At 42.8% G+C, this 25,080-nt stretch overlaps 2 protein-coding genes across 7 annotated transcripts in view; both read left to right on the top strand.

Moving 5' to 3' along the window:
- Nucleotides 1-222: 222 nt before the first annotated feature.
- On the top strand, nucleotides 223-19,282 carry IQCB1 (IQ motif containing B1). Of its 3 annotated transcripts, none has more exons than XM_036387178.2 (14): nucleotides 223-465; nucleotides 618-846; nucleotides 1,672-1,834; nucleotides 3,498-3,627; nucleotides 6,197-6,290; nucleotides 7,349-7,448; nucleotides 7,823-7,995; nucleotides 10,506-10,618; nucleotides 11,730-11,839; nucleotides 15,809-15,951; nucleotides 16,380-16,528; nucleotides 16,988-17,116; nucleotides 17,495-17,651; nucleotides 18,728-19,282. In XM_036387178.2, exons 2-14 carry the CDS (start codon nucleotides 753-755, stop codon nucleotides 18,955-18,957), a joined length of 1,785 nt encoding a protein of 594 aa, XP_036243071.1. In that variant the 5' UTR covers nucleotides 223-465; nucleotides 618-752; the 3' UTR covers nucleotides 18,958-19,282. The 3 variants fall into 3 exon arrangements, with proteins under 3 accessions (XP_036243071.1, XP_036243070.1, XP_036243072.1); XM_036387177.2 differs by having other exon boundaries at nucleotides 223-527; XM_036387179.2 differs by having other exon boundaries at nucleotides 242-313.
- Nucleotides 19,283-22,704: 3,422 nt separating this feature from the next.
- Nucleotides 22,705-25,080, top strand: part of LOC118688654 (rho guanine nucleotide exchange factor 17-like) — a 45,124-nt gene continuing 42,748 nt past the window's right edge. For 2 of the 4 annotated variants that reach the window (XM_036386354.2, XM_036386352.2), the window contains exon 1: nucleotides 23,052-23,215. Coding sequence is in view for 1 of the 4 variants with exons in the window: in XM_036386355.2 (XP_036242248.1) it covers nucleotides 23,169-23,215 (47 nt within the window). In the remaining 3 variants the exon portion in view is untranslated. Of the gene's footprint in view, nucleotides 22,726-23,051; nucleotides 23,216-25,080 lie in introns of those variants that run through there. The other 2 variants (XM_054515347.1, XM_036386355.2) reach the window with 2 other exon arrangements.

The following is a 25,080-nucleotide window of genomic DNA, read 5'->3' as shown; positions in this document are numbered from 1 at the left end:
GGGCCGGCGGGACCCGCCCACGCGGGCTCCGATAGGCCGGGAGGGGCAGAGCCCCGCCTGCCCCGGGCCGGATTGGTCAGCGGGCGCGTCCCCATGTAGATTTCCGCCAATGGGGTGGCGGAGGCGCCAGTCCGCACGCGGATATGCAAATACACCCTCCTCCCGCAGGGGAGAGCGCTGGTTGGCGGAGAGAGGCCGCGACCACACAGCTGTGAGGGGAGGGAGGCGTGGGGGAGCCGTCGCGTTGGAGACGGCGGGCTCGGAGTTCCAACCCCCCTCCCTTCCCCCGCAGTGGGGGAGCCCCCGCGCGGCGGTGAGAGGGGCCGGGGGTGCGTGCGGGTCCCCTCAGAGCGCCCCGAGGGGCCCCGCGGCCTGGGGCCTGCGCGGCACCGGCGCCGCCGCTCCCGGGGACAGTGGCGCCTCTGGGAGAGGGCACCGCTCCCTCTGCCCTTTCCCCGGCCCTGGGTGAGATGAGGCCGCTCCTGCTGCCCGCCCCGTGGGGCCGCGCTTAGGCTGCCTGGCCGGAGGTGCGCCCTGCCGGCAGAGCCGGTCTGGCGGCCCGCGGCCTCGGGAGGGAGCGCGAGTGGGGCTTCCTCCATGTTTGTTTCCTTTCTCAGGGGGAGTCCTGCAGCCCGAGGCTTCCAGCTGTGCTGCAGGAGCTGGGATGAAGTAGTGGCCTGAGGACCCCGCGCCTTAACATAAAAAGGAAAGACGGTGGAATCGATGGTGGTGTGCGCTCCTGGCTGTTTGCTATGGCAGCCACGGACCCCCAGGTCCTGGCCTTGGCTGCTCAGATCACTGAGAGCAGAGAACAGGACATCCCCCTGCTGCTGCTGAAGTTAAAGGGTAATTAGTGCCGTTCGTAAAATAAAATTATGAGCTGGTGAACTATGGTCAGTCATTCTTCCGTCAACCTCCTTAAATACAGAAAGTTTTTCTGAAACTCTGTAAGGATGGTTGATACGGCAGCTTTTCCTGAGAGTGGCGTCTGACTTGGCAAAAATAAAGAGGAGGAGCTGAGGAGCAAATGGACAGAATTTTTTTCTGCTTTTCAGCTGTCATGCTGATAATGTGGGCCCTTTCCCTGCTGATACAGACAAGGATCTTACACTTGGTCAAATCATTTCTCCCAGTGCTCTTTGGGCAAAGAGCGAGGGTGGTTGTCCATATTCAGTTTTTAAATCTTAACACAGAAACAAGATCATATGTGTGATCTCCTGTGTGACTTCCCTGTCTTTCCTTCTGCTATACAGCCACTGCTCATAGGAATGGTTGAAACAAGTCAGGTCCTGTTCTAAATTGGGATGTAATTATAAGGAAGCTATATGTTTCCCAGTGGTTGTGGTTTTATCTAGCCTAGGAAATTCATACAAATGGTTCATATCCCAGATAATCTATGTTTTGCTACTAAATACGTAGAGAGAAAATGGAAACCTAAGTTTAGCTATCCTTTCCCAATTGTCATATAATTTTTCAAATAAGTTGTAGCTGTAGCAGCAGAAATTGCTGACAAAATATTTAATGGTGTTGTTAGCACTTTTACAATTACTTTAATCCCGGATCCTGGTTCTGTGTACATATACTCTTCTTACATTTTAGAAAAAGAAAAAAAAACCCTGCATATCGGAATCTTATATTTCTTTTTGTCTCTCTCCCACTTTCTTCCCACAGGAATTTTAAGCAGTCCTTCCTTAGGATGTGAAGAATCAAATAAAATTAAGCAAGATATATACGATTATGGTCTTACTCAGTACTGCCTGCTGGTCCTTAAGCAAGACCACTCTCAGCTGCATGGAGCCTGGGCTACTGCTGCCCAGCTAGCAGAGATACTAAGGTAAAAAAAAAAAAAAAAAAAAGCTAAGAAGAGAGCTTCCAGTTTTCTTTCTGTCCTTTCATCTTGCTCTTTCTCTTTTCAAGCTGTAATACATTGGCTCCCATCCAGAACAAGGCTTGTTGTTCAGGAAAGGCCAGGGTTAAAGTGCAGGGAAGCAGTCAAGAGCAGAGGGGTCAGGCATAGCCTAATTGGTCCTGTTTAATTCATTTGCATTGTGTTTTATTGAGCTGGGGGAGCTATATGGTGGGAACAGGGTTTGTGTTCACTTTACCTTTTTTTGTGGACAGTACTCACTAGTGCAGCAGTTTTTATCCAGTGATTATATAATTTTGAATTGTAGCTATTTAAAAATTTTTATTTTGTTTGCTTAGATTTCATCTTGCAAAGATCTCCAATCTGATTGACTCACTGCTTAGCCTGACTGTATTTAAATATTTATTTAATATACCAATTTGAAGTATCTACTTACATTTTTAAATATAATAGATGACACAGTTCATATAGACTAGATAACCTGATGTAGGAATATTGTGAGAATGGCATTGTAAATAAGAAAACTTTAAACTCAAACCCCCAGTGATCCAATCTCAATTTTAAATGTCAGAAAAATAATACATTTTAAATTTTCCTCAGGTTTAGTTTTGGCTTAATTAAGGAGTAAAATTCTAAGGCATGAAGTAATTATGTGACCATCTCTTATTTATGCCATATCTGCAGTATGAATTTTTAATGCAAGGAATTTCAGTAAGGGAAGCAAGAGTTATCACCAGAGTAGTGTGATGCTTAAATCATCCCCTAAAAGCTGTTTCTGTTGCAGAGAATACTGAAATTTATTTTAGCTCTAAAAATGTCCTTTTGTAGCTAGATGATTCTCAGCTTCATGCCTAGAATTTGTTTTCCAAGGGCTTTGGTAGACAGTTTTATGTGTGTGCATTCCCAAAATGTTAATATAGCCTAGATAAGATATCAGAAAGCAAAATTCATAAAAAGTCAGGAAGACTCTTTTGTTGCACTGGTATCAGTACCGAGTGCAGAATTGAAACAACTTATCAGTTGTAAAACATGCAGTTTCTTGTAAAAAGTCTTCCAGAAACAGCTGACGTATTGTGGTGAGTAAAATAAGAGAGCTGAGATCTGAGGAACTGATTTCTAGCCCACATGCCTTCCTCAGTTTGAGAAAAGTTGTAGCCAGGCTCGCTGAAGGTTTTGTGGTATATTTTTTATACATATTTTTACTGACAAATGTGCACCCCCTTCATCATCGAGCTTCCTTTATCAGTTTTTTTCCTACCTTTCTATTTTGCCTTTTTGTTTTTCTTTATGACCATCAGAGCCCTTCCCTAGAATATAGAAAAAGCTTGAACAGATTCTATGAAGCTAAAGGAGGAAGTGTGTTGGATATGTTTTTAACTGAGAAATGCCATAATAAGTAGTAATATGGTCTCCAACCTGCGAGTGGTTGCTCTTCCTTGGAGGCAGCCACCTTGGAGCCAGTCACAGCAGTGAGCTGTTGTTCAGGGGGAATTGTTCCATGCCATTGAAGCATTTCTCTGATGACGTGACGTTCATTCAAAGTTGTTCAAACAGGCCTTTGACTATTCAGGTTGACTTTTTTCCCTTTTTTCTTTCTTTTTTTGTTTTGTTTTGTTTTGCTCCGTTTCAGTCATTGTTGTGTAGGGCTAGAGGTGAAAGAAGATCCTGAGGAATTTTACAGGAAGTTTCTTCCTTCAGTTATAGACAGCCTGCTGGTTTTGGGGAAACGCTTGCAAGCACGATTTATCCGAGCAATCAAGGTATTTATGTTTCATGGCTAAAAGAGCAGAGAACGCCTGCAAACTTCTGCATATTGGATAAGTAGGATATTATTCTAGGGATATGGTATTAGGAAAATTTATTTTCTAGAAATTGCAGTGGTTTTTCTTATGCCTCCAAGCTCTGAAGCTGAAATCTGTAATTGTGCAGCATTTGCTCCATGACTTGTGCAAAGCCACTGCACAAAGCCCTACAAAAGACAGCATCCCAGTCACAGTAGTGTCTTAACTTTGCATATCATTAGTTCAGCCTTCATAATGACTTAGTTCTCACTCATTTTATTCAGCTATACAAAAAACAATTTAGGGAGCCCTAAGATTTTAAATCAGATTTGTTGAAGTTTGTTTTATCATTCAATTTCTGCTGCATAATTGGCAAAAAAATTCCAAGAATGCTCACTATTTCTGAACTTGCAAATGGAGAATGCCAAAGGCAGACTTCATGAATTTATAGATCTAAACACTTTCTCACATTTTCCTTCTTTTTTGCAATGAAGAAGGGTTTTGCTCAGCGAGGTTCCCTTATGCTTCTGGAGTATTCTGAGTTCTAGAATCAGAAGGAAAAAAAAACCCAGCAAACAAAAACCTACAAGTAATTTAAATTTCCATCTTCATGGATTCTGACAGTTTCTTTTAATAACCCCACTTCTCCATACTATCTCATTTCTTGGCTCACTGGCTTCTAGCACTTAGCCAAAGTTTTCTTACAAAGTATTGTGATAGACACCACAGACAATCAATTCTCAGAAAGCATCAGTGCAATGACATAGTTTCTGTTAGTGGAGTACTTGAAAAGTGCATTTTGTGCTTGACAAGGAAGCTTCCTAAATGACATCCCAGAAGACTCTTATCCACAATATGTAATTTCTCCCATACTTTCTTATTATGTCTCAGCCTACATGCTACTTGAGTCACGCTTGTGGGCAAAGATTTCTTTTGAATGCAAATGCAGTCTACATTATAATTAGTACTTTGGCTTTTAAACTTCGTGGTCTCAGAGGTGACTGGGCACCCAGACTTGATGCTTGCTCAGTGGAATTTTGGAAATCCCACTCTACCAGTAGAGATTTAAAGTTTATTCTACTCTCTTTTGCTTTGTGTACAAGTTTTCGAAGTCAAGTGAAGTAGTGAAACGGTTTTCAGAAAAAGACATGTTGCCAAAACACAGAAAAGATAATATTACAGCTTAACATATTATTGTTATTTTGTATTGTTATTGTATTTCTCCTCGTCAGTCTGGACCAAATACAAAGTTAAAGCTTGACTGAGAGCCGTGGCTCCAGCTGGGATCTAGGACTAGGCTTCCCAGGGTTTCATTTGTGGAGGCTGAATTAATGTGGGATGTATGACCATGTGCTTTGTAGCAACATTTGTAAGCAGTGAAGTACTGTGAAAAACCCTTTTGCTGTTCCACACACCAAGATTCCAGATTTCCAGTAGTCTGTGGCTCACACTTGGAATACAGACTGGAATGTGCATCTGTATGTGCATTCAGGTGTTAAAACCTGAATTCCTGCTGGTCATAGGGGAGCACTGGAGCACCTCTGCAGTGAAGAAAGGCTGAGAGAGATGGGGTTGCTTAGCGTGGAGAAGTCTCTGAGGAGAACCTGTATCACCTCCCAGTACCTAAAGGGGCTACAAGAAAGATGAAGAGGGACTTTTTACAAGGGCACGTAGTGACAGAATAAGGGGTGACACTGAAGCAGGGAGCTTGACACTGAAAGAGGGAGGTTTAAATTAGGGAGGAAATTCTCTGCTGTCAGGGTGGCAAAATACTGGGACAGGCTGCCTAGAGAAGCTGTGGCTGCTCCATCTGTGGAAGCATTTGAGGCCAGGTTCCATGAAGCTCTGAGAAATCTGGTCTACTGTTAAGTGTCCCAGCCCATGGCAGTGGGACTGGAACAAGATGGACTTTAGGTCCTTTCCTACCATTCTATGATTGATTCTATGTTTTTTTCCAGTCCAGTGCTATCACAGGCAAGCACATGATGTAGTCTGTTTGGCAAACAGATCAAATTTCAGCTTTGTAGAGGTTTGGTGTTTGCTCCCACACCTCCAGCTAGAAGGTGCTTCTGAAGCTTCACCAAACCAGCTATCAGGAACCTTTTCCATTTTCACTGTGTCCTTGGCCACAATACCTTTTTTTATTTTCCCCCTCTTCTTTAAAGTAATATATTTCCCACTTAGTGCATTAAATCTGTGATGCATATTTGCTGAGCCAACATTTGTCTTATCTCTCCAATGCTATCAAATATTTTTGAGGCATAAACAAGATTTCTCTCCTGTGGTTGTGACTGTTTTTCCCAAATGCATACTTTTATTTTTTTAGTATCTTCAGATCTTCTTGATTGATCTCTGACCTCAAAGGTCTCAGAGGTGGGGGTGGTTTTTTTTTTTTTTACTAGTTCCTACAGTTTCACCAACTTCATTTGGAAATTTGGTAGAGTTTGGTCTCCAAATTACTAAGGCATACAAACCTTCCCAAGACATCAAGATGAGGTCCTTAATGAATATACATACACATGTTTTTACCTACTTCTCTCTTGTTTAGGATAAAGAAAAACAAGACTTTTTACACTGGTTCCAAATAGTAACTGATGCCATCTGCTGGCTGTTCGGTGGGCATATCCAACTAGCAGCACATGGTAAGGGAAATGTCAACCCACAGAACACCTGAACATTTATTTATGGCAACTAGGAGTTTCAAAATTCATTCTTAAGCTAATCTCCACCTAGTCTGCTAAACTTGAGTAGATGTTAAATCAGTCTTTTTAAGTAGTCAGCTCAACAGCAATATCTGAAATGGTAAATACCCACTAAAGGGAAATACTCAAGAGTTCCCTCTTCTAGTCTTTCAGAGACAAACATTTAAAAGTGTCATCCTGTAATTTATCTTTGTAAGTCTATACCTCTTAAAAATCAGGTTGTTGGGGTTTTTCTTTCCAATAAGGGACAATTGATATTTTCCTGTATGTGATTAAAATATGCAGAAATTTGACCAGAATACATTGTTAGCCCTTTAAGTAGATAGATTTGGAGACAGATTTCTGAAGTTTTTTACATGACAAGAAATTTTAGAAATACCTAACAAACTTCACGATATATTTCTGACCAAAATAAGCTTTCATTTAAACTGATGTTAATCGCACTGGTTCAGCAGAATTTGGTTTTGTTTCTAGTATTGGACAAAAACCAAAAGGATCATAAGATATATATAACTAAAACCACAAATGGTCAGAAAAATTACTGATACATAGGCAGTGATACACTGGAATAAAAAAGATGGTGCTTTAATGACATCAGTGTACTTGCATTAAATAATCTGGGGTAACAAACTGTCAAGTTTGAGGTCCTTAACTTTTTCAGATTTTGTTTCCCCAGTGTTAATTTCACTGTTGTTGTAAGAAAAGGGCACTATTGTAACATAAAGAGGTTTAAAGCCTTCATTCCCTTGCAACATCAATGCCTGAGGGATGTCCAAAGGCAGAAAAAACAGGATTCACCATGTTTTTTGGAGGTTGAAGTAGTTTAGTTATCTCAGTAAGTTTCAGTGTAAGAATTATAAATGAGGGAGTTTGTTCCAGAAACAGTGTCTGGGTTTACTTGCTATGACTTATGAGGAAGTTTATTTGGTTTATGGTATTTTCAAGTCTGGTTCTGATTTCATGATTTCTTGTTTGCTTGTTTTTGGTTTTCTTTGCAGTACTACAAAATGATCGCTTCCTGCAGTTGTTAATAACAGATGATGTTGAAACAGCAATTGTCATGATGTCTGTGTTACACAATATTTTGAAGATCAATAGGTTGGTTGTTTTTGTATCATTATTTTTCTTAATAATAAATATAAAAGGTAGCTCATTACTGCTTGGTAAAATAAAATCTTTTCATTTGCAAGCATTGTGTTTTACTGTTTGGGGGCTTTTTCCCCCCTAGTCTTTGTAGTAGAAATTAAAAACATTAAAAAGCTGGAATTTTAATCTTCTTAAATTGAGGGAATGGTAATTGGTTGATTGAAACAGTAGCACTGTTTGGATCATATTCCTGGTCCAGCTAGCTGGGCATCTTGGCTTGCTGTATATAGCCTGACATAGCTAAATAAGTCACTGTTTAAAAGCTCATGTTTTTCAATTAACACTTCTGTCCCATTCCCCCTTTTTTTTCTTTATTCTTTTTAAAGTTCTGTCTTGCTTCAAGTTGAAGAAGAGACCCTTCACTCTGTCTTGGATGAACTTGTTTATAAGCTGTCCTCTACCACCAATCCTGCTGTTGGAAGTGCTGCCACAAAACTGCTGTTATTAGTGGCAAAATCTTGCAAACAGCTTGTGCAGTTACTCACAGCTCACTACAAAGGTTTGTAAACATGCATGGGAACCAATCACTGAGCCTCCTCTTGCATTCCCTGTGGAAATAAAAAGACAGAGGTTTCCCATTGTGGTTCAATAACTCTCCAGTACAGGTGGAAACTGCAAGGCCACGTTGCTTTGTGGGTTTTTCCCCCTCTGTTCATTTTCATTGCAGTTGCAGGTACTGCACCTCTTTCTGTTCCCTAGATTTATTTTCTTCTGTGTACTGAGCACTCTGCATGTAGCAACCAGTCTTTTAAAGTTGTTGATTGTGATTTCCAGCCTGATGGGCTTTTGCTTCTTTCTGTTTCCCTGTGCAGGTTGGTTATTGAGGGATCCACTGGCAGGGTGCCTGTACTGCCACAGTCAGAGAGCCCTGTGTCACATCTGCCACAGTGCTAAGGCTCACTAATCCAGAGCAGGAAAGTTTTACTTAGTGACCTGCTGACCCTGGCTGTTGCAAGTCTCCTCATCTGATGGGGGCTGTTTAGCTATCCAGGAGCTGGCTGTCTTTTGATATCCAAGTAATTGGAATGAGCTCTTTCCAAGAATTCATGAGATTAATTTATTGTTTTGTCTCGATGCCTTCATATGATAAGGCTGAGTTTGTGTATAATTTGTTCTATGTTATTCATTCCTTAATGAGGTGTCCCATTTAATGTTTCTGTCTCTAGCATAGCAGGAAGCTCCAGGAAACCCCTTTGTACTCTATCATGCCCATGGAGACTAAGGAACAGGCATAATATCTGCCATGTCTTTTTATGTTCTGGATGTTACTGTGGGTCAAAACTACTTGTGAGCAGCCTCAGTCCTTAGAGGACAAAGACAGTAAAAAGAAGAAATGCAAGGCAAAATGTCCAATTTCCATTTTTTTCACTTGTGCTGACTACTTATTATAGAGTAACAGCTAGATAAATTTCTGGACCAGATGAACAGCTTTGCCACCCTTTTGCCTACAGGACTGAGAGGAGGGATTCCTTGTATTGAGGAATTAAGTATAGTGTGCCTAAGGCTGCTATCACATTGTGGATTCTTGGGAAGCTGCCTTGATGGTCTGATCATCCCAGCTGTAGAATGCTGGCTTATTTTAAGTTGTGTAGATCTCCATCAAAGGATGCTTTATTTTGCTCTAGAATTACGCCACAGTCATTTAGAACTGTACATGTTTCCTCTTTCCACTAAGAAAAATAAATTGCTTTTTTTCTCTACTTTTTTTTTTTTTAAGTTAGAATCCTTCTGTTAGTTTTAATTTGGGCTTTGGAATCCTTTAGAGACTTTGAGGAATAAAAGCAACAGAGAAAGCATTACAGCATTTCCACCATCTGGCCATCTCACTGAAGTCCCTTGGCTTCACAGTGGCAGTGTGAGGTGTTTTGGTGTGAGCTTTGCCAGTGAAGGCCGCCTGCTGGAGGTGAGGGCACCTCCAGGACCAGCACAGCCCCTGTGTCAGGTTCCCTGGAGGGCCTGGCCTTTTGTCCTGCATGGGTTGACACATCTGTGAGGCACACTGGAGGTACTCCCTGCCAGTAGCCAGAAGGAGCATATGGCTGTGTAGTCTGCACAGAGACTGGCAAGTGGTTGTGTGAGACCCACAGCACTTGTGTGAGGGAGCTGTCTTGTGTAGCCTGGCTCCCTGCTTTTGCAGGGCTCAGGGACACCCATTTGGAGTCCTGCCTGTCTCTCCTGAAGTGTTTACCTGTTACTGTTTTTCTAAAATGGTGCACATGGTGCCACAGAGGTGCCATTTCTGTGTGCTCCAGATCCTGTAAGTACATGTGAGTGTTGTGTTGGAGTTGCCCAGTGTATGAATATGTTTATGGGCAATAATTTGAAGATGGAAAAGTTACTTGAATCTGCAGTTCTTCAGGAGGCAAACATGCACATACTTCCTGCCCTCCCTCCTCTTCCCTCCAACTCCCTGCAGAGCCCTTAGGCTCTGGGATTTGTCTGATACAAACATTTTACCACATGTTACTGTCTACTTGCATAGGGAGTGTGTGTGTGTTGTGGAGGGAGCACAAGGGTGCTTTTTAGCTACTGCAAACCCAAAAAGCTCTTTTGTCTCGTGGATTGGATGCACATACACTCACAGTTAAATGATGCTGTGCAGACATCAAACAATTCCAGTTGGAAAGAAATAAATTTTATTACGAAAAATATGAAAAGAGTGTTAACAACACCCAGCACTTATGTGGTGCTTTGAATTCTTTTTAGCACCTTACAATGACTTACTGATAAGGCACTGAAAGTAGATTGGTAATTTGACTGTCAGTGACATAAACACAATACTGACTCGGACATAGAAAATCACTGGATAATACTTCTTTGTGATAGTTGGAGCACCAAACATTCTTTGATAAGATTATGCATTGACACTCAAAGATGGCTGATGGTCTTCAGCTCTCACACTTCTTTGCACATAGAATCAGATTTAATTTGTTGGTTCACAGTTTGTTACTTTGAGAGCCTGAAAGGATAAATTCACGATACTGAATTAGCATCTTCTCTTTCTCTTAGGATTAAAAGGGCTCTTAAGTAAACAGTGGACTGGCAAAGGATTTGACAGGGAGGTCAATCAACTCTTGGACCTGATGTATTTGGAACAATCCAGTGGAAAAGGAGAAATGCAGGTGATTAAGTTTAATGTGACTTTCAGATGTGAAATCCTATTTAGATGTGAAATCCTATTTACATGTCATTTGTGTATGTTTAGAACAGATTTACTATATCACTTTGTAGAAACTTTTCAAACCTGTGTTATTATTTCACTATGTTAATTAATTTTTAATTGCATTTTTGAAATTATTTCATTGTAGTTTTTTAAAACATCAAGAAATTGCTCAGCCATTAAAATTATGGGACTATGACTCAAGAGATTGGCTTTCTGTGCAGATTCACCATAGGTTTCAATATAACCATGGGGGAAAAATAATTAATTTTTTTGCTAATTATCAGATTAAAATAACTGAATCTGCTTTTCTCACAGCGGTGTTACAAATTTAGATCTCTGAATTCTAGGCGGCATTTACATAGAACTAAGTCATATACAGAAAATGTGCAGTAAGAACACCACCTGGACTGTGTTCCCAGTGAAAGAGACAATGTGTGTTTCAGGAGCATCTTAAAAAAAATTGCATGCAGGTTTCTCAGAGACAATACTTCAATGAAAATCAGTTATGTTTGCAGAGACCTGCTTTCATCTTCAACAGAGCAGGGTGTTTTTTGATGCAGTTTGTTTGTGGTTTTTTATGAAAAATCCATTTAAGAATAGAATAGATTTTTTCATGTTTGCATTTCAGTGACTTCTGATCATCCTGCAAATCTAACATTTTTCCTGCTGCTCTTTCTTCAAAGTTGTCTTTCTGTCCTCTCTAGTGTAGGTACTTTGATTGAATCACCATTCGAAATATCAAGTGCATCAGGTGTTTTAAATACAAATTTCTCATCTTGATTTTATATATATATATATATATATATATATATATATATATATATATATTTGTGCTGTAGATTTGTTTGTCTATCACAGACAGCATCAATACAGGTGGTCAGATTCGCTGCTTTTGGGGCAAGTATGGAGTTCATGATAAGAACTGTCTCATAAAACCTTAAATTCTCCAATTTGATGCATTTGGAAACTGATGGGGTTTGGCCAAATGTTGAGATTGTCCAATTATGCAAGCAGTAATAGTGTTATTATATGCATAGACAATATTCTACCAACTGTTTTATTAATTTCAGAAGCGGCATGAAGCAGCTTGTGTAATCCAGGCAGCGTGGCGGGGATTTCAGACAAGGAAAAGGCTGAAGAAGCTACCCCAAGCAGTGGTCACTTTACAGAGAAGCTTCAGGTAAACAGTATGACTTTGTGAAAAACAGTAAAGAACAGGATCTAGTACGAAGGTTTGAGTTGGGCTGGGTTTTCTCAAGTCACAGAGGAAGAGGAAGAATTCAGATCATCTAATTCAGTGTCCTGTTTGAAGTAGGCCCTGCCTCAAAATGGGATCTGGGTGCTCAGGGCCACATCCAGTTTTAGAGGTCTCCAAGGATGCAGATCCTACCATCTCACTTGATCCCTTTCCTTGTGCTGGATGATTTGCCTTGTGAAGAATTCTTTCATTACAGGCAGTGGGAATTTCCTTGTTGCACTCTTTATCACTACCTCTTGTCCTTTTTCTGAGCACCCCCATGAGTCTGGCTGTGTCTGCTTTCTAACACTTCTTTAGGTAGTGAGAGACAGGTTTGCCTTCCTTTAGGCTAAACACACCTTGCCTGTCCTTATACATCCCACATTCCATGGCCCTGATTGTCTCTGTTTGGACGGTCTCTATCCCTCCCATTGCACTAAACAGCACTAGAAGATGATGTGCTGGTGGTAGGACAGATAACTGGTTAACAGTTAACTTGACACAAAGTTGCTCTGTAAATTACATGGGCGCTACAGTGGAGCTTGCACATGCCAGAGTGCTGCAGAAACCAAGGCCCATAGTGCTTGGCCCATAGTGCCAGTGTAGTGCTTGCAAGACCTTGTTCTTCATTAATTTTTAAATCTTTGTCTCTCAGAAGTAGAGTTACTTCAGTGACCTAGAAATAGTATCCTCTGCCTTGGAGCAGCAGAGAAGAAGGGAGCTATGTAAATAATGCTTGTCTCACTTGAATAACACTGCAGCAGTAATGTTAGCATGTGTTAGGCTAACTGTTTTGAGAAATTTAGTTTGAATTTAACATGGGTTAAGGGATTAAAATCAACCGTAGGCTCCACAGCAAGTTTTTTCAAACTTTTTTTGCACATTGATCATTACTGTGTCAAAAGTAGATCTTATAAATCACTGTCAAATCACATTGCATTGTGACCAAAGTAATACAAAGCAAACAACTATGCTTTATTGTCTAGACTAGCCTTAAGAGGATATTGGACTATCTAAGGTGTAGTTTTTAAATTCTGAAAGATTTGCAGGGGCAAGCAGTGTGTCTGTTGAGGGCCACTGGTCACTGCACTTTTGTGATGGAGTCAGACATCCTTGTCACTCCCTTTTACTCCACCATGCACTTGAAGCCAATATTCCCTCTAAGGCACCTTGCAAGCCTGCAAGCTAAACTTATAGCCCAGAAATTTTGGATGATGGGCTAAGGTGTAACATGGAAAAGCAGCAGGGAAAGGATGGTGAGACTATCAGCCATCACCAAGCTGCTTGACTCCCTCGTGTCATATTTTCAATATTGTAAGCATTATGTGTGCCTTTTAAGTAGCCCTCAAGTAATTTAAATGGACTTTTGAAAGGTGTTTGTTTAATATTGAGAGGAATGGAAACTTATTAATGTCCTTACAGCTGTGTGTGTTCATGGCTCACTCAGTCCCAGTGTACTGAGCAAATACAGTAACTGTACAGTGCCAGTGTTGGTTTTCTTCTGTCTACCTCAAAACATTACACTGAAAAATAGTGTTGGGAATCCTGTAAACATGACTTTAGAAGAGCTTTTAAGAGTACTTTTTAATTTTTAGCAGTCAGGTCCTGGTTATGTTCACAGATTTATTTTAGAACAAGTGTGGTTAAATAGTGCTAAGATTGAAACTCCAAACTTTGCTCACCTGCAGCTGCAGAGGAAGATCTTAAACTCTTCAAGTTATAAACTTTTGAAACTGTGGTTTCAGAAATATCTCCTCAGTGAATGTTAAAGCCTGTGGTCTCTCCTTGAAGCTAGTTCACTATTACATAGCTAATTGTAGGACATTTTAAATGGCAATATTTTTTATTAATAATACATCAAAAATGAAACCATTTTACATTTCTAAAGAGATGACCAGAGGGAGGCTGCTCTGTGCCATGAACTACAGAAGGAAGCTTGGATCTTACTCTGTGTATGTTTTACTTTAGTTCAGAGGCAGTTCCCTATCACAGTGTGGTCTTGTGCAAGCAAATATATCTTATCATTGGGAGAAACAGAGGACAAATGTGTTTTGCAGACTACATAGGAAATAATCAGTATTAAAGAATCATTTAAATACCTGACAGACACTCTTGGTTTCACAGATGTGCATCTGAGAAGTTCATGAAACATTTTTGTAGTTTTCAACCTAGTGAAGCTGATAAAAATTGATGGGCAAAATATTAAAAGTTTTATCAAGAAAATGTGAACAATTGTCCTGTTTGATTCTGTGACTTCATTTGTCTTAAAAATATAATATTTGGACTAAAATATTAATTACCTAAATTAAAAATGTAGAAATTTACAGCTCTAATTTGTAGAAATGTGTGGGCTGAAAACCTTTCGTTTCCTTGAAACCATTCTGATATAATAACATGTATCATGATCTGTCTCAGTAGGTCGGTGTGTGGGCACACCTCAAGTCTGCATTACAGTTGTAAAAGGATTATGGTCTGTCAGATTGTGATGGAGATCTGTTGAGGTCAGATCTTTAAATCCAAAGCATCTCTTTCACACAACAGTTTCCATCCCAATTTCTCCCAGTTTTAGAGACTAAAGAGAAGGTATGGTTGGTGGGAAAATTATAGTTCAATTTATACTAGTGATGGGAAACACAGATAGCTCATTAGTACTGTGAGTCTAAAGGTATGTGCCATGCAGCAATAGCAAAATTACCTGGACATTAGGTCTAGTCTGTGGACATTTTCCTCCTCTGGCATGCCTTATACCTCTGCTCTGTCCATTGGTCGGTTTTCTTCCCTGGTGCTTAAAGCACTTCTTTCATTGTCCCCAGAAAAGGGCTAGAGGAGAGCAGAACCCTGGGCTGTGGACCCAGTGAGGGTACTCAGGTCCTGAGTGGGGAAGTGATTTTGCTGCAGTAGGAGCAGAGAAATCCCATTGTTACCTTGTTGTGGGGTAAAGTTGTACATTCTCAGGTCTTAAGCTGCTAGGTTGGGTCCATTGGGATGAGAAGGAGCGGTGAAGGGAGGGGGAGCTCTAGCTCACACCTCCTCATAATTCACTGAGACCATGGCCTAGTGGTCTCAGTAATTATTAGTATCAATACATCAGTATATTAGGTATTTTATGTTAGTCTCTATATTGATGTGTTGCTGTGTATTTCATTGATGTACATGTTGTTAGTAGCTTGAACACTCCAGGGCCAGTTACAGAGTTTTCAACTGTCTCATCTGTGAAACTTGTGCTGCAGGTTTTCCAGCGCACAGCAGGGCAACACCCTAACATCAAATCTAGAAAACATCAGAAAGAATTTGCAAGAAAATTCTTTATTATATTTATTATATATTTAAAATTCTAGTGTTCTCTAACAAAGTTGATGGACCAAATGTGTCAGTCTGTATTTCTGGAGAAAAAAAATCCCTCCAAAATTAAGAAGTGAGGCTTGGCAGCCAATATCCTGATCTCCTTTCGCAGTCAGTACAAAAATAATTGTTTGTGTTGTGGGAAGCATGTGCCATGCATGCTGATGGATGGACTAGAAAAGGTGGGTACTGGAGCAGATGGCTAATGCTGCTTTACCTCTTCAGCAGATGATGGAATCAAAATTGTTGTTCCAGTTCATTCTGGCTGTGACTGTCCCACATGAAGCATCATTCCCTTCAGAGCCTTTAGAACTTTATCCTTAGTAAAGATTTACACTCTGATTTTGTAGAGTGGTTCAGAGTTTTTCGTGGCTATAGATAGTGTGGTAATGTGTTAGTTTGCAGAAGACTTCTCATTGCTTCGTGTCATTCTGCAGCCAACAGCTGGCATAGCAGATTGTTTTGTGGATTTTCTTTCTCAGTGCTGCACCACTTAACACAAAGAAAAGGAGATGTACTTTAAAGAAATGTACAACTTTAGGTAATTGTTAATGTACTTGTGTATTGCAGAGCTAAACGGGAACAGGAGCTGCAGCATTTAACAAAACAGAAGGAAGATGAAGCTCTAAAACTGCAAATGCAACTTCAGAGACAGAGGGCCATGAGACTCTTCCATGAACGACAGCTGGCCTTACTGGAAGTTGTCCATGCCAGTATGATTTATATTAAACTATAGCAGAAGATTAAAGTGTCTGGGTGTCCTTAGGAACAATTTCCCCAAATCTGTTTCCCAATCTTGCATGTCTATTTGCACTGTAGTCTTACTGTCTCTTCTCCTGACCCAATTATCTGAAAGAGAATGTGCTAATTCCCCCAGGGCTCAGTAACTACTGATCAAGATCTGGTGCCTTAGAAATGGTGCAGGAGAAAGGGAGAGAGAGTTTTCTTGTGTTACAAAGCTCCATTGCAGCTATGATCTGCAAGACCTGACCCACAGCCAGGACACCTTGGAGAAAGAGGGGCTTTTAACTGAGAGCACCCAAGTTTTTTTGGTGCTCTCTAGCTTGAGGATTAACAATGTAAATTGTTAAGAGAACATAACCCGCAGTCTTCTAACTGTGGATTTTTGTTACCTTTGTAGGTCAGTTGAATAAATACATGCAGGAAATGGAGGAGAAATCAGCATTAACTATCCAGAGATTCTGGCGAGGGTATAGAGCAAGAAGAATTTTTCATCAGCAGAAACAGTCTCTTAAGGAATATAAGGCAGCTGTCATCATTCAAAGAGCAGTAAGTATTTATACTTTGGTCTAACAGTAGATAGGACTGAGCAGATTGTTGTGAAGCCTCATAAAACTGTTTATTTTCTTACTGTTAATGTAGCCATAATTTATTAAAAAATTACTCGGGTGTGATAGTCTAGAGCCACAAGTTGCTTTAAAGGGTTAAAGCTTGTATAGGCTACAAAGCCTAATACAGTCTTGCAACTAAAATATAAAAGCTGCTTCTTTGAAACCCAGGATTGGAATGTCACCATACTACAGATGAGTCACTAACTCATTATGAGTGGTGTTACTATTTGAACAGCAGTGTTCATGCTGACCTTGTATGTTGTCTTTTCAACATCATGGCTGCATTTAGGCTTTAACAGATGCAGTACTGAAACACTTTCACTGATTGTTTATAAACAAAACAGGAAGACAAATTTCCTCTCTGTGATTGTTATATTCTCATATGTTCCTTACAAAGGCTTGTAAATTCTTGGAGAAACGAAGGAGGAGGAGACCTCTCTCTCCTTGGAAAGAACCCAAGGGACTGACTGATGAGCAGAGACTGGCTTTGCAGCAGAAGGTGGATGACTACATCAAATTGCATCCGGTCTGTTTCTTAGTCATTTCATAATTTGCATTAATGATGCAACATAAAATACTGTAGGGATGAAATATATTCATCTTCATAAATTATGATCAAGATAATCCATTTGAGGTATGTATGTATTAACCCTGCTTTTTTGGCAGCAAGGCACTAGGATACTGGGGATTTTAACCATTAATCTAATAAAAAGTGTCAAAGCAAACGGTAATTGGAAAATTTATATACATGATGATGGATAATTTTGAAGAGAGTTGCAGAGGAAGCAAAATTACAAAGTTAACAATTAGGAACAGCATTTGCATTCCTTGTTTAGGCATTATTCTACCCCTAGAAGTTTTAAAATAACCAGCTCCTAATGGTAACAAACTTATTTTCCTCCAGGCTTCCCAAATGTCAGAAGAAAGGAGTAAAGAATTGCATGTGCAGGCTCAGGCAAAGCTGGCACAGTTCCTGTTGAGGAACAGGCTGGATCAGAGAGCGGCGCAGCGGAGAGAGGCTTTGCTGGCTCAGGTCAACACCGATGTGGAGCTGCTAATGAGTATGTGACTGCTCTGCTCATGGCTTTGATTACCATTTGGATTAAACCAATTTAGAGGGAAAATTAGAGTGAGCAGTGGTAAAGCCTCATTTCAAAACTGAAATATCTTTCTTTCTTTGCCATGTGCCTTGTCTTGAGATCCAGGCTTTGTTAGAGATTATCCAAGTGCTGCTGTAGGTTCAAGATAAACACCTGTTTTTCAAGGAGCATCTTATTCTTCTGCTGGAAGTCTCTGTCTGATATGTTCACAAGAAAAGCAATAGCCCTGTAACAGGCATTAGAATTTCTTAAAAAGGGGGTCTCACACAACCTATTCACCCACATTTGTTTTGCTTTGGTTTGTTTTCTCATGTTGTGAGTAAGCTGCTGGTTAAAACACTCTCACCCCTTCTAGATGACAAGGGAAATCTCTGAGCTGCAATTTCCATGTTTTCATTTTCTCTGGCCTGGCTATAAGTGAAACAGAATTCACTACTGTGCTATCTTAATTCCAGACAAGTGGCTGCATGAAAAAGCAAGAGTAGCAAACTGCAGCCACCAGAGAGCACCCAAGCTGGGCAGAATTCAGCAAGTTACTGAATTCCATTAGTCTGTCACGTGCTGTGTCACTGCAGCTCATCATTCCCTGAGCAGGCAAATCAGCAACACACACTGTACTGGGTCCCCCAAGCAGGGAAACCACAAGGCTGCTGCACCAGAGCAGTGGAAACACCAAGCTGATGTCACCCTGCACCAGGAGCACTGATCCACAGTAGTGACCAGGAGATCCTCTGAAATTATACTTTTACAAGAAGTCATTTTGGTGGATACCACCACTGCACCTGAAAGAAGTAGTCCATGTTTCCCCTTTCTTCTTTCTACCCCATTATGTATTTCTTTTGTCAGATTAGCCTTTATTTGGATTTCCACTCCAATCAGATTTATGATTTATCAGGTAGTCATAAAATTGCAATGCCATCACAAAGAAAGGAGTGGCCTAGGACAGTGAGAAGTGGGAGGGTAGTGTTCTTTTTTTTTTTTTAATACTTATAAAACCACAAACAAAATACAGAAAACTCTTCTTCCTGTTCTTGCAGATGCTCCAGGTTTAGCAGAGACCACAGAAAAAGATTTTGGTGCCTTTATGAGTCGATCAATCCCTGTAGCTACCAAGGCAAGACAAGCACACAACACTATGCTAAGATACACTCGTTGGCCATGGTGGAAGAAGCTTGGAGATGAGTTTATGGAGGATGATGCAATTCCTGATGATGCTATAAACACAGAACTGGAAACTCTGTTTATTGGAGGAAGGAAATCCTTTTAGGTAACAAGCAGAAGAATTTCATATTCAATGAGACTCATATCTAGCACTATGCACTCACTTGTGTATGTTTTTAAGGAAGGAAAACATTTGAAAAAGACTGAAAAAGACAAAAGCCTTATTTTAGCACATTTTACTTAATAAGAATCCCTTCCTGTACATCAAGAGTTGGATCCTATTGATTGTGCTGTTGCAAATAGGATTTAAATACTGTAATTTTAAATGAACATATTTTGTAATTTGTATCACTTTAAAAGTAAGTTCATAACCTTTGGCTTTTCAGTTACTGATGTGTCTGAAACAAGAATTTGAGATTGTGCTACTGGCATAGCTACCTGTGCTATTTTTTAGGTGTGAAAGGCCAGAGTCTTAAAAATTAGATCTTACCTCACTGCAAAGGAGGAAAAAGTGCAGGGGTTTCTGCTGGTTGTATGTGGGCAGCAGTATTGGTTCAGCATGTTTGTTTTCCATTCTCTCTGGAAGGCTTTGAGTTTTAATTTTAGTGGAGATGAATGGAAAACAAATAAATAGAAACAGTGGGCGGAAGACCAAGCCCATTCAGATACAGCTGATACATGGAAATTAATAACTGGATGGCTGCCAGGGGGAAGAGCTGTGCTCTGTGTTAACTTTTTTCACAGAACTGTGATTTGGAATGCAGTGAATTGGCTCACAATTCCTTTCTTGGACAGTTAATTAATGGAACAATCCATTAAGTATTTTGTAGCGCACTTGCAGGTGTCTGTTGAGCTGCACAGTTCTGCTGTGTTAGTTTTGAGCCATGCCCATAACAAGACAGGTACCCTACAACTACAAGAGGAGAGGGTGCAGTCACCAAGTGCTCCAGGGGATGGAAGATATCCCTCAACAGCCAAGCTCTGGCACTGGAAATGGCCCAGCATCTCTGGATGAACTGCAGCAAGCCAGCTTTTCCCTTCTAAATGCCTGAGTCCTCTGTGCACATCATCGTCCCCTTGGCCATGCAGCCTCTGGCCCAAACTATTTTGATACAGAAACCTCTGCTCTTCCATTTATTCCTAATCACCCTTATTCTAACAGGTCCTTGGTGCAGGGAGATGGTCACAAAAGGGCTTTGCAGAAAGGCAGAGCAAGCCAGAAAGGGACCACATTCTTTGATGGAGCTGGGAGATGTTCTGGATGCCAATTACTGTGGCCAGTTCAGAGCCTGGGCCCAGTAAAAGAGATTCCCAACCTCCTCTGATGCCCTGCTTGGCTCACAGTGGGAGGGATTTGACTCCTTCTCTTTTCAAATCTTCCTGCACCGCATGCTGGACAAGTTACTGGCATTTTATTTCATTGCAGCCCCTTCTGGAATAAAATACTCTTGTCTTAATAATGGGAACAGATATTGACAGCTGAACAGAAGTCTCCTCCAGCTTGCTACCAAGTAAACAGTTCTGTCTGGTTTAAACAATTACCCAAAAAAAGACTGTAGGAAAGGCCATGAGCTGTGATGGTCCAGTCCTACTCCTGCTTTCCTGTTTGCCACAGACCACAGGCATGCCCAGAAAGCATGGAGATGTGGCTTGGGCATTAACCTACGGCATGGGTCGTTCAGCCAGGCAGGAAAAAGGGAGTTTAGTCATACCCAACAGGTCTGGATTGTGCCCCTTTGGGTAGCAAGCAGGCTTGACTTGGCAGGCTGAAGACAGACCCTGCTCACCCAGAGGAGTTCTGGGGGTGCTCTCCACACTGGTGGGGTGACATTCCTGGGGGGTACCTGCAGCAAGGCAAGGGCAGAGGTAGAGCCCAACCTGTGAAAGCAGTGGCGCTCAGGTAATTAAATATTGATGCTGTCTAAGCTGGCCTGTGGGGGCGATTGAGCTGAATTGCAGGTTTCTGTTGCTGTGATAAATTGGACCAATTTGTCATGTGGTTTTGTTTCTTCCCTCCCTTAAGTAAAGCTATACAAGAACATTATTGCTATGGCTTCAGCAGCAGCAAACAATCTGGAAAACAAAATCCTCTGGTGGATATGGATAAAATGGAAGCAAAGGCAACTGTTCTTCTGCCAAAGGTGCCACCAAAGTCATGGAGCTGGAAGAAGGCAGCAAAAAGAACAAAACAAACAAACAAAACATTACTCAGCCCTTTCAGAGACAGAGACAAAGTAGTGTCCTCTGCTAGCTCCTGCAATTGAGGAAAATTCCTGTTTATGCGGACAGCTGCTTTTTTTTTAGCTTTAACTGTAACTGGAGTCTGCAAACAACAGGATGTCCATCTCCTGCAGAGACACAGGCATACACTCGAGACTGTGCTGCTAAATCCAAGGGCGTCTTCTGGCCTTTCAGACTGGCTGTAACAGGAGCTCTGAGCTGAGGACAAGAGATAACCCTGATGCTATTTCACCCCTTGCCTCTGAGTCTTCTACTGCCCATTTCCATGGGAGCAGAATCTGGTACAAACATCTGCTCTCCACTGCAGAGTATCACATATATCGAGTACAAGGAGAGACAAAGGCTTTCTCTGAGTAGCGGAATCTGGTCTATTTATAAATTAGCATGCAACGGAAAAGGAGGCAGCTCATTGCAGGGGGAGCTGCAAAGACCATCGCAATAGATCTCCAAGTTCTCCTTATCATCCTTTACAGCACAATAACACCAGGTCATCTCCAAGCGTCCTTGTGTCCAGTGAAAAACCCCTTAAGAAGGAGATTGTTTACTGACATGAGCAAGGGGAACTAAAGGACAGCTGCCTCCTGTCCCCTCTCCCCTGATCTCCCTGAAGGCAGGGCTGGGTTTACCCCAGGTGCCTTCTTGGGACAGAATGGCAAAGTCTGGCAGATGAAGACCAGGGACAGGACACCACAGCTCTGGCAGTTTTTCCCAGTTTTGCCAGAGAACATCTCTGTAACCTTGAGCACATTCTGTCTCTGTCTTTTCCTCTGACACATGAGGCTTACTGAAGAGGTTTCATATGTTTTATTTGTAATTCAAGAGCCTTCAGTGGAGGATGCTGTGAGCCCAGTGCTACTGAAATCCCTTCTACTAATGTTAAATAGGAGTTTGACAGACCTCAGAAAGAAAAAAATGTATAATCAGGTGTTGAACACATAGAAAGAGTTCAGGGTTGCTATGCTATTTATTTCTCTCCACAATCAACTTTTCTCTGCAGAATTTAGGTTTTTTTCTAATTGTCTTCAAACAGAAACAATGCCTTTACTTAGTCTGGATCACTTAACAAAACTCATGAATGTGAGCAATTCTGATCAGGGACCTTCCTTTTAACATGTCTCACCATTCCAGAGCCTGCCTGTTCACAACGAGATGAACACAGGCACACGTGTATAAGTCCAGTAACAAGACCCAGCTCAGTCTAGCATTACATGATAGAGCCAATGAACTGCGGTACTTGATCCTAGAAACAATCAACATAACTATTAACTTGCCAAGTCCTTACTGACTGAAAGGGAAGAGGCTCAAGCTGTCATGGTTATGCCTAAAATGAATGATCAATTAAAATACTTGTAAACGCAGGATACAATTAGTTCCTCGCCCAGAACAGGGATAAACGAAGGCGTTACCACTGCCTTGGCTTTACTCTCACAGCAGCTCCCCTCTTTCCAGAGAGGCTGCCCGTCACGTGTAGAGCCTGTGGCGGCTGATGCAGGAAGATAGTCAGGAGAGTCACCAGAGCCGTGCTTGCTGTAGGACAAAAGAACGTGCGATCTGTGACCGGAGATAGGGACTCCCGAGGTGGCCAGTCTAAAGAACAGCTACCGGATATGGAAAATGAGGGATCCCAAGCACCGTAAGAGGAAGCCGAGGGCTAATCTAAGCCGCGCTCGGAACTGCCCGGCACTGTGGGGAAGGAGGGGCGCAGGGCTGGGGAGAAAGGCGGGGGGCGATAGGCGAGCGCCTGAAGCCGAGGCTGCAGGGCCGTCTGCTCCCAGCCCCGCGGGGACCCCTGCCCTGCCCCGTCTCCTTAGCACCGCCCGCTCCCGGCCCCGGGGGACGCCCCGCGCTCTCCCCTCAGCCCCGCTCGGGGCGGGGCCCTCCGGGGTGCCCCCGCTCCTTCCCCTCAGGACCGCCCGCTCTGGCCCCTCGGCCCTGTCGGGGCGGGGCGCTGAGGCCGGTACCTCGCCCGAGCCGCGCCCGCCGTTGCCGTGGTGACGGGCTAAGCCGGGCCTGCGAGCGGCGGGCGCCGAGGGGCCGGGCCGGAGCCGACCCGCGGCTCGGCGCTGCCGGGCGGGCATGCACAACAAAGGCGGCGGGCGACGCGTCCCGGGCGGGCTCCGCAGGTAGGCAGGTGCGGGCGACGGGCGGGCGGGTCCCTCTCGGCAGCCAGTCCCGCAGAACGTGTCCCCACCGCCCTGCTGTGAGGGGAGAGCGACCGGGGAGCGAGCTCCTTCTTCAGCCTCAGCCCCGGCCCCGCCGCACCTTGCGGGCGCGGGGCTGCAACAAAGGCAAATGGCTGCGTGGCGGGGAGGGCTGCGGGACCGCTCGTGGAGCGCTCTGTGATTTATCTGTGCGCTGGGTCTCGTTCCCCGGTCTAGCGGGGCCCCTCGGGTCCCACCGGCAGCTCGGCGCCCAGCGCGGGGACGGGAGCGGGGGATACACGCGCTTCCCAAGCCCTTGCACACCTGCCCCGGCTGACACCTGCTCGCTGCCGGGGCCCCGCATGTGCCCGCACCCCGCACTCGCTCGCTGCTCGCCCCAGCAGCGGGGGCTCCGCTGGCGCGGCGCGGCACGGAGCGCTCTGCTCTGCCCAGGAGCTGGTCCGGGCGAGGCCGGCCGCTGCTCTCGGCTCCTGAAACTGCACCCGCAGGGACAGAGAGCTTTGCAGGCGGCAGGATAGAGCCTTGGAGGGGCCTGGGGGCTTTTTGTCCCGTGCAAGGTGGGATGTTTTGTGCTGGTACGGTACTAGGCTGAGCTCAATCGTTGGGAAAGGGTGGCTGGGCAGCACCTGGCTCTTTAAATCTTCGAGGTCCCAGTGAGTCATTTCTTAATTAATTTCCGTGTGATTTCAGCTCCAAGACGCATTCTCCCAAATTCATAATAGGTTCTGATACCTGAGGTGTTAGCAGGAGCATCTGTTTGAATCCAGAGAGGTAGAAGTTTTACTGCATTATTGAAAACAGAATTCCCTGGAGGAAAATCTCTAAAATCTGCTCCTACCATTTACACAGCAGCGAGGCAGCACTGGGTGCATCTACACTTTAACCTTTCCTCATTTCCTAGTAATTATGGCACTGAAAAGCATTGTAAACAACTCTGCTTGTTTGTTGGTATTATAGTAAGACCTGAGGGCTTGGTAGTGGTTTCTTTCAGTCATGGTTCTCAAAATGCTTCACAGACATCAAATAAGACTGGGAGCACTGCTGTAAATCTGAGGAGGTTTTATTGATCTCATTTTACAGATGAAGGAGCAGATAAGAGTCCTAGAAAGATGTAAGTCAAATCCAGAACCTAAGCACAGATTCAAAATTCCCTATTTAGGGTGCTGTTCCCCACCTTACTTTAAAAATTTTCCTCCTAATTTCACTGGCTGCTCCATGAGATGTTTTGGGCGCTGTCAGCCACATACTCTCTGGGATTTTGAGATACTGCTTTTGCATATTGCCAAAAGTGATGCACCTTTAGTGCCATACTGTTGAGAATAATGGTTTCTGAGTAAAACAAGTCTCTCTTATTTGGTTTGTGCTGAGGTAGAACCCAAGAGCTCTGTCGTGAACAAGGATGCATTAGGCAAGGCATTGTGCATCCAGACAGCAAAGCTTACACAGAGCTGATGAGCCAGATACAGAAAGCCTGGGTGTCTGCTGTGGTTTCTTTGGCAGAATCCCTCAAAAAGAGACATGGTCTCTCCTCACTAAGGCTCTTTGAAGGGTATATTGCCAAAAGCAAAATAAGTGATTCCTGTTGTGCCTGCAACTGCAAAGACTCCTGATCCTAGCCTGGTTTTTGAGTTTGTCCACTTGCTTGCATGGCCCAGACAGGAGATGGACTGTCTGAGATCAGGTTCACATCCTTAGGCATTGTTTATATTGATCTTCTTTAAGGCCTTTAGCCAGAGAACCCCAGCTGCGGTCTCAGATTTAAGGCTTGCCTCTGTCTGTAGAGCACTGTACAAGATAACAACAGTAGCCCCAAAGCACTTATAAAG

The sequence above is a fragment of the Molothrus ater genome, chromosome 7, assembly GCF_012460135.2.
Source record: "Molothrus ater isolate BHLD 08-10-18 breed brown headed cowbird chromosome 7, BPBGC_Mater_1.1, whole genome shotgun sequence".
Classification (NCBI taxonomy): Eukaryota; Metazoa; Chordata; class Aves; order Passeriformes; family Icteridae; genus Molothrus; species Molothrus ater.
Note: the sequence above shows the minus strand (reverse complement) of the source record. Positions and strands in the feature narration are given on the sequence as shown.